An 8,581-nucleotide genomic window follows, 5' to 3' on the forward strand; every position below is an offset into this window, starting at 1 on the left:
GTGATAGCTAAAACTTGGAAACAGCCCATTTTCCCATCAGTTGGAAATTGGATAAAGAAGATGTGGTTTTTCTATAAAATGGAATACTACTCAGCCATAAAGAATGAGAAATTAGATTCATTCATAGGTAAATGGATACATATTGAGGATATACGCCTAAGTGAAATAAGTAAGTCACACGTGTAAATACCCAATAGTTTCTCTGGTGTGAAAAACTATAATAGTACATAAGATCCTAATGAGATAATTGACAAGTGAAATAGGAAGAAAAGGGCTAAAGGTGTAGGGAAAGTGGGAAGGGTAGGGGAAAGGTAATAAGGGAAAAGAAAAAAATATGACAAAATGAAAAAATGGAAATAAAGTGTTTTTAAATGGGGAGGAGAGGAGGGGGTGAAGGGAGGGCAGGGACAAGGGGAAAAGATGAGAACCAAGACCTGTCATGTAGAGGTACAAGATCCCAGTAATGAATGTAACTGTACTGTATACCTAAAATGTACCAATAAACTCAATTAAAAAGGGAGTATGGTCTTGGGCCAGGGATTTAGCTCAGTGGTTCTGCCACCTGCTTCACAAGCACAAAGACCTGAGTTTGATCCGTGGTACCCCAAAAAAAAAAAAGTATGGTCTCAGGGTGCATCCATTTAGTTAACAAATGTCTCAGATGTCTCAAGCTTATCCTTCTTTATGGCAGAGTAGTACTCTATTGTATTTTTTAAAAACACATCTTCCTTATCCATTCAACAGCGATGGGCATTTGGACTGTTCCCAGGATTTAGCTATTATAAGCTGTGTTGTTATAAAATGAGTATGCATATATTGCTGTTGTGTGGTGCTTTTAATTCTTTCAGGAAGATACCAAGGAGGGGACTAGCTGGGTCAAATGGAACCTCTAGTTTCAGCTTTGTTTTGTTTTGTACTGAGAATCAAACTCAGGTCCTTGTGCTTACAAGACAGGTGGCAAAACCACAGAGCTAAAACCCCAGCAGGTTTGTTTTTGTGAAATTTCCATACTGATTCCAGTGGTTGCACCAGCCTACATTCCCACCAACAGTGGAGAAGGGTTCCTTTTTCCCATAGCTCCTCCAGCATTTGATATTGGTTAATTTCTTGATAGCAGCCATTCTTTCTGGAATGAGATAGAGTCTCAGCGTTGTTTTAATTTGCATCTCTCGAATGACCAGTATGTTGAATATTTTTTCATATATTTATTTGCCATTTCTACTTCATCTGAGAAGTGTCTGTTCATTTTAGATGCCCTTTTTTGGATTGGGTCTTTGAGTTTGAGGGGGGTGATTTTTTTTTAAGGTTTTTATATATTCTAGATAGTAGTCCTTTGAGGAACAACTGGCAAAAATTTTTTCCCACACTGTGGGTTATCTCTTCACTCTGTTGGTGGTTTCTTTTGCTGTGCAAAATCCTTTCAGTGATATCCCAGTTGATTCTTTGTGGTATTTCCTGTGCATTTGGGGGTTTTTTGTTCATAAAATCTTTGCCTATATCAATGATTTAAAGAGTTCTACTTATTCTATCTTCCAGCTGAGTTAGTGTTTCTGTTTTAATTTTTAGATCTTTGATCTATTTTGATTTTAGTTTAGTCCTGAGTGAAAGATATGCGTCTAGTTTTAATCTTTAGCAAGTAGAAACCCAGTTTTTCCAGCACCATTTATTAAACAGATTGTCTTCTTCCTGTGAAGGTGTTTGGCTCCTTTGTCAAAGATAAGGTGGCTGAGTACATCTGGAGTTGTTTCTGCATCTTCTGATCTGTTCCATTGATCCTTAGGTCTGTTTTTTGGCCCCAGTAGTATGCTGCTTTTGTCACAGTAGCTTTGTAGTATAATTTCACATCAGGGATTGCGATGCCCCCTGCCTTGCCTTTGTTGCCCAGAATTGTTTTTGCTATTCTAGGTCTCTTCTGGTTCCAAAGGAATTTTAGGATTGTTATTTCTAATTCTTTGAGATATGCTATTGGAATTTTGATGAGGGTTGCATTAAATCTGTATAACAATTTTGGAAATATGGCCATTTTCTCTATATTGGTTCTTCCACCCCAAGAACAAGGTATATCTTTCCATTTTCTGATATCCTCTTCAATCTCCTTTTTCAGAATACTTTAGTTTTCAACGTAGAGGTCTTTTACTTTCTTGGTTAGATTGATTCCTAGGTATATATGAATTTTTTTATATACAAGTCAATGGCATTAATCAAATCCACAATGTTGTAGAACTGTTACCGTCATTCCAAAACATTTTCATTATCCCAAACAGAAAAATCGGTCCCTGTTAAGTACTAGTTCCCCAAACTCCTGAGCTCCTCTACTTCCTTTTTCTATTAATTTACTATCAAGCATTCTTAATCAACTGCATGAGCCTCCTAAGCAATAGAAAAGAATGGAACCTGAGGTGAAAAGGAAAGGGGGATTTTGGATAAAAACCTAATTCTCATTTTCTTCAACATGACTTAAAAACAGTGGGGAACTTCTGGCTGAGCGGTTTGTGCCCACATTCAGAGAATCCTGATGGAAGGCCCTCTGCAGTGCTAACTGAGTTATCTTTCATCTTCCAGTGACCATGCAGCAGGTGGCCAGGACCGTGGCCAAAGTGGAGCTGTCAGACCACGTGTGTGATGTAGTGTTTGCGCTCTTTGACTGTGACGGTGAGTGCATCCTCAGAGTCCAGAGGGAGCCCTGAGCCTCGCTGCCCTTCTAGGCTTTGTGACCAGCATCAGTATACAAGGCCCACACTGCTCAGCAGCTCATGAGATGAGAAACACAACCCCTGGCCCTGGTTTGCATTTTCCATTTCTTCTTCTATGTGGGACTTTTTGTTTATTTTGTTCTGTTTTGAGGTGCTAGGGATTGAACTCAGGCCCTGAGTTCAATCTTCTTATAATTCTAGTTTGCCTGTAGGCCTGAATTAATCTATGACCAAAAGGCTATTAAACAGGAGGCACATTTTCGAGATTGCATCATGTCTGTTTTCACCAATTGCAATCCTAAGTGGCCCCAAATAAATGTAATTTCTTAGAAAAAAATGGAAATAAAAATATTATACCCAACTTGCTGCTTAGTAAATAAAGAGCACTCAATATTTTAATGTCTCCTGAAAGTAAACAGTACCTATATGTCTCTATAGAATACAGCAGATGCCAGACCTTCTGCCAGATGCTGAGAGCAGAGATAGAGGAAGAAAATGTAACCAAGTCAGGGCAGTGTGAGCACAGGTCAATGGAGGTTTCCCGGAAGAGTCTCCGGAGCTGAATTGCAAAGAGTGGGCAGGAGCTGGCCAGGTAGAGGGGAGTGAGATGGAGGAAGCTCTCCAGGTAGGGCGGTGGCATACACAAAGGCATGGGCAGGGACCCAGACAGGAAATCTTGAATTCACTTGCATCCTCACCTCATGTCCAGCAGGACCTCATTACTTGTAATCCTGAGCAGCCACACCGCTTCCCCTGTGCCCCGGAGCATCCTCTGCTAGCCCCCTGCTAGCCTTTTACTCCACTGTGGACATAATTGGTCTCTCCCACACCCCAGGAGTATTTCAAAGGACAAAATACAAAGCTTCTTTACTTCTTTATTCTCAGCACCCGGCACAGGCCCTGGCATACACAAAACTCTCATTCAGCTTTTGTCACACCACAGTGAACTGTCACTGAGCTGCGGGTGGAGACATCAAGGAAAGAGCAGACTCGTTCATCCTGAGCCTAGAGAGCCGAGCTTGGCTGTGAGAGGTGCTGGGCTTTGGAGCCAGCACAGTGTCGATGTCGACAGTGGCGTTTTCTCGCTGGCTATGGTGACCACCCTCCATTTACAATGTTGTGCTTATCTCTTCCTCTAGGCAATGGGGAGCTGAGCAATAAGGAATTCGTCTCCATCATGAAGCAGAGGCTGATGAGAGGCCTGGAGAAGCCCAAAGACATGGGTTTCACCCGTCTCATGCAGGCCATGTGGAAATGCGCACAGGAAACTACCTGGGACTTTGCTTTGCCCAAACAGTAACCTCAGACTACAGAGGGGAGCCCTGGAGCCCCTGGAGCAGAGCTCAGTGTAGCCCTTTCGTGCTGCTGCTTCCAACAGTAGTGCTGTCTTCTCCTGCGAGTGGCCTTCCATGGCTCCCCCCAGCCCCATGTTCTGCTAGGCTCTGACTTCCCAGTGATCACACCCACTGGTTCTCAAAAACCCAGACTCGTTTTCAAAGCTCAGACCGTGACTCCTCCATCAGCCTTCCCCATGCAGCACCCTGTGGACAAAGAATCCAAGGAGCGCTCCACACACCTGGCAGCCCTGAGAAACAGCCAGTCCTTCAGCCATTTTTGCCATGGATTTACCCTAACAAGAACTTCCTTGCTCTTCCTCCTGCTGGTGTTTTTAAGCTGCAAGTTGGGAAAAGTCTCTGGCAGGCAAAAAGAAGTCTGTGATGGATGACAATGACTTGGGCACCCTGAGCTGGCGGGAAGCCTGGGCCAGAGGAAGATTCTGTCAGACACAGTGATTCCGAGCTGAGGCCCGCTGCAGGAAGGCGATGTGCTCAGTGGGAGCAGATTCTGAATGTATAGCAGGTGCTCCACAGCCCTTCTTTTCTCTGGGCTCCCTAAGGGTCTGTGCTTAAGGAGCAGCAGCGAAGGAGCTCCTTTTCCCTGCTGCAAGTGCCATCTCCTCTCCAGGACAGGCCTCTGAAGCCACAGCATGGCTCACAGCCTGTCTGCCCTCTTCTTAAACACTCATAAAATATCACTTTAACAGTTTGCAATAAAGACCCCAAAGGCTCCTGTCTGCTTTATTTTAGGATCCATTGAGCCCTTTTCATTTTTCCTATCTCCTGGGATTCAGACCCCTCTAGCAGCAGACCTGTTTTGTTCCTTTCAGAGTCTGGTTCTTTCTGATCAAAGATAATGTGAGGCCCAAAGTGAGGTTATTTGGAGGTTGGTGGAGGCACTGTCCCCGCAGTTTGTCTAAAGTTTCATCGTGTGGTGGGGTCATGAGGAACCATGTGATACAGTGAACCTGAGTTTGAAGAACTGTAGCAACCTGTGTTGTGTGATGGACCCAGCTCCACTGTCCCCTCACCTGTTAAGAGATAGGTTGAGCTAAATGGGCTTCAAGGTTCCTTCCAGGTCTGAAAGCCACCACCTCAGTTCTCCAGAATCCTTGCAGCCTCCACAACCTCCAGGCAGTGCTCCCTGGCGACACATAACAGTGGTAACACCCAGAACCTGGTGCTTCCACCAGACAAGAGCAGAGGTTTCCTCCTGCACCTGTGGCTCCAACAGATGATACCAGTCCCAGCATTTCCACCAGAGCAATTCAGCAACCTTGTTTCTGACATGCTTTCAGGAGATCCTTTTTTTTTTTTTTTTTTTTTGGTCCCGGGGATTGAACTTGGGATCTTGTGCTTGCGAGGCAGGCAGTGGAACCACTGAGCTAAATCCCTGGCCCTAGATCCAATTCTCTCTAAGGAGTTTGCCATTCTCCTGCCCATCTGTCTTTAACTCTCCCTTTTGGGCTGTCCCTGGAGCCCAGATGTAGGATTTGCACTACTTGTTCTCCTAAGCCTAGCAAAATATGAGCAGTTCTTAAATTGGTGGAGGTTCAGGGTAGGGGGTTGAGACAGGGTCTCACTGTGTAGTCCAAGCTGGCTTTTTTTTTTTTTTTTTTTTTGTACTGGGGATCAAACTTAGGTCCTTGTGCTTGCAAGGCAGGTGGCGGAACCACTAAGCTAAATCCCCAGCCCTGAGCTGGCTTTAAATTTGCAACAGTTCTCCTGCCTCAGCCTCTGGAGTGCTGAGACTATAAGTATGCACCACCATGCCTGGCACCATTCTTAAGTTTGTCTCAGAATCTCCAAATCACTCTCCCCCATTCTACTTTCCCTAGCCCGAAAGAGAAGGCCCGTTCACAGCCTCTGTGGCTGTGATTCCCCTGTAAGAGGAGATGTGCCCTGGTCTAGCTGTACTGAGCTGGAAAGCATTGGCATGGCAGGGAGGGCACCAATCTCATCTGTAGCAACTTGAAATCCAGAATCAAGTGCACCTGTCTCAGGTACACACAACTCCACCTGAACTAGTCCGTTCCTAGGATTGCTGGAGGGAGGGCGGTACTCAGGCAATGTGACAGCAACATCCTGGCACGGGGGGGGGGGTTAAGTGTGCAGTGAAAGGTACAAGCTGAGCCACTCAGAAGTCCTGGGGCAGGTGAGTCTGGAGTGAGCTGCAAGGGAAACCGACCTTGGGTGTGAGCTGGGAAGCATTTGGGGACACATAAAGCTGATTTGTGCTTGTCTTTCAAATGCAAATTATTTTTTCCCTAGATAGAATAACTTCCCTCTTCCTTCAGGACTCAGCTCCACGTGTCCCCTCAACCCCTCCTTGGTTCCATGTCATTTTTTGTGGGATTGTCACCCACAAAGTTTAGATCCAAATAACTCCTGGCTGAAGTAAGTGACACTAGCAATGCCTTGATAAAATCCCTCCCACACTCCCACAGCCACCCTCTGCTTTGGTTGTTGCTGTCTACTTTAAAGACCAAACAGCTTACTGTATCCCTAAAATGTACCAATAAACTCAATTAAAGCTGAAAGAAAAAAAAAAAAAAAGACCAAACAGCTCAGGTCAGGGATTTAGCTCTGTGGCTCAGCGCCTGGCTTGCAAGTGCAAGGTCCCAAGTTCAATCCAATGTACCAAGAAAACAAAAAACAAAATAGGGCTTTTCCTCCACCCTGTCTGTGGCATCAAGGAGGGAAAGAAATTCAGGAGCCAGGCTGCTGGGCTTCCTTGACCTGGCGTTCAGCATCATCCAAAACAAGCAAGAAGAATATGAGATTGTTACTAAGGAAAAGCAGACTTGATGTAACGTGATTTTGAAAATCATTTTAACAGCTTTTAGTCCCCAGGTTGGAACAGAAGTTCTACAACAATATCCGACTTGACATAGAAGGAAAGGCTCAGCAATGGCGGCTGTGGGCCCCCAAGAAGGCAGCGGGAGCCTGGTTTGGGGGGGGGGGGGGGGGGGGGGTCTCTGGTTCAGTTTGTGGACTTCGAGTGCCACCTGCTGACAAGAAGGCTGAGTGCAGGGACTCAAGGCCTGGAGCCAGGGAAAGGAAGCAGTATGTCTGCTCCAGACCCATGGGCACCATCCATGGAGCAAAGCAGAAGGAACCATGAAGAGAGATGCCATAGACATGACTGAAATTGAGAAGAGGCAAAGAGCTAGAAGCATGTGCTGTCCTCTGGCCCTGGAATAGGACTTTACCAGTGAATGAGGACAGAATTCACACTATTCTACAGCTTCCTGACCTAGGAGGGCCAGGCACTGAGTAAGGTCGTCAAGGAATTGGCCTCTTCATGAAGAAAACAGAAGCAGCAAGGTTGAGTACAAGCTACCACGGGAGCTCTTAGAAAAGCAGGCGCATGGTTTCCCTCATATGAGAAACCCAATAAATAATTTAAAAAGCCGGTAAGATAATAGGGAAGAGGGAGAGAGATCTGCACATGAGACCAAGAGGAAAGGGAAGGAGAAATGAGAGGGTGGGAAATTAAAAGCATCGAGATGTGTTATGTACCTGCGCGATGAAGGGCGTTATGTACTCAAACCTGTACTACAAAAAAAGAAAGAAAAAAGCAGAAGAGCTGTCTGAATCCCAGCTTAGGAGATCAAAGCAGGTCTCTGAGGAAGTTTTTTTGGTTTGTTTTTTGTCATTTAGTTACTGTTTTTAATTAAACACAGTCATGCAATGGTCCCTGACTGCTTTGAAATTGGTTGAGTTTCTTAAATGATGCATTTTGATGTGAAAATATCCCAGTGCTCATTGTTTGGCACTCACACAAGCTACAATTTACGGGTGCTGACTGCCTTCTGGCTCGCTCCGTTCCAGCCACTTTCGTTTGATACTTTCGGAGGGCGATCAATCCTCCCTCGACTGCCTAGAAAGGGGGACCGTGAGGCCTAAAGAAAGACAATAGAGACTTGTGCAATTTCGTGGTACATAGTGGGCCGGAAGTGCCTCAGAGTGGGTTAAAGACAAACACTGCGAGCCTGCTGCTGTTGGGTTCACCCAGTAATCGGAGGAAGTCCTGTGTTGGTCGCTGAGGATCTTATGTTGGTGAGGGCGGTAAGGAGCACATTCTTACAATAGGTGGGATGAGATAGGCTAATAAAGAATTGTGTCCCCCCATCTTTTTTACTACTTGGTTCTCCAAGAACCAGGGTGTCTTCACCCTGATGTACTCTTGCCCGTGAGTGGCACAGTGTCATGGACCCTTGAGGTCTCAACTTGTGACTGGAGGCAAAATGGAGTTGTTTCTACATGGCATAGCCTGCTTGCGGGCAAGGTGACATTGGGCTTTAGACAGCTACAGTCACTTTAATTATGAAATGCTTTTTCCAAAAAATGTGTGTAAAATGGCCTTCGACGTGGTACTTGTTTCTGACCCACATCATTCCTCCTGGACCCCGTTAACGATGAGTACCAAGGTAGGGCTGTAGATGAGGAGTCTTGGAAATACAGAGGCTGGAAGCTGGCCACACGTGGGGGCCACACCTGGAATCTCAGCTACTTGAGAGGCAGGAAGGCAGCAAGTTCAAGCCCAGG

At 45.4% G+C, this 8,581-nt stretch overlaps 1 protein-coding gene across 4 annotated transcripts in view; it reads left to right on the forward strand.

The window, feature by feature from the left end:
• Micu1 (mitochondrial calcium uptake 1) overlaps window positions 1-4,774 on the forward strand; it is a 180,149-nt gene extending 175,375 nt beyond the window's left edge. For all 4 annotated transcript variants that reach the window (XM_033766549.1, XM_033766550.1, XM_010606589.2 and 1 more), the window contains 2 exons: window positions 2,563-2,652; window positions 3,833-4,774. In XM_033766549.1, coding sequence (XP_033622440.1) covers window positions 2,563-2,652; window positions 3,833-3,993 — 251 coding nt within the window. In that variant the 3' untranslated portion in view covers window positions 3,994-4,774. The remainder of the gene's footprint in view (window positions 1-2,562; window positions 2,653-3,832) is intronic.
• Window positions 4,775-8,581: the final 3,807 nt, after the last annotated feature.

This window comes from Fukomys damarensis, unplaced genomic scaffold, assembly GCF_012274545.1.
Source record: "Fukomys damarensis isolate Sample0158 unplaced genomic scaffold, DMR_v1.0_HiC HiC_scaffold_20, whole genome shotgun sequence".
In the NCBI taxonomy this organism is placed as follows: Eukaryota; Metazoa; Chordata; class Mammalia; order Rodentia; family Bathyergidae; genus Fukomys; species Fukomys damarensis.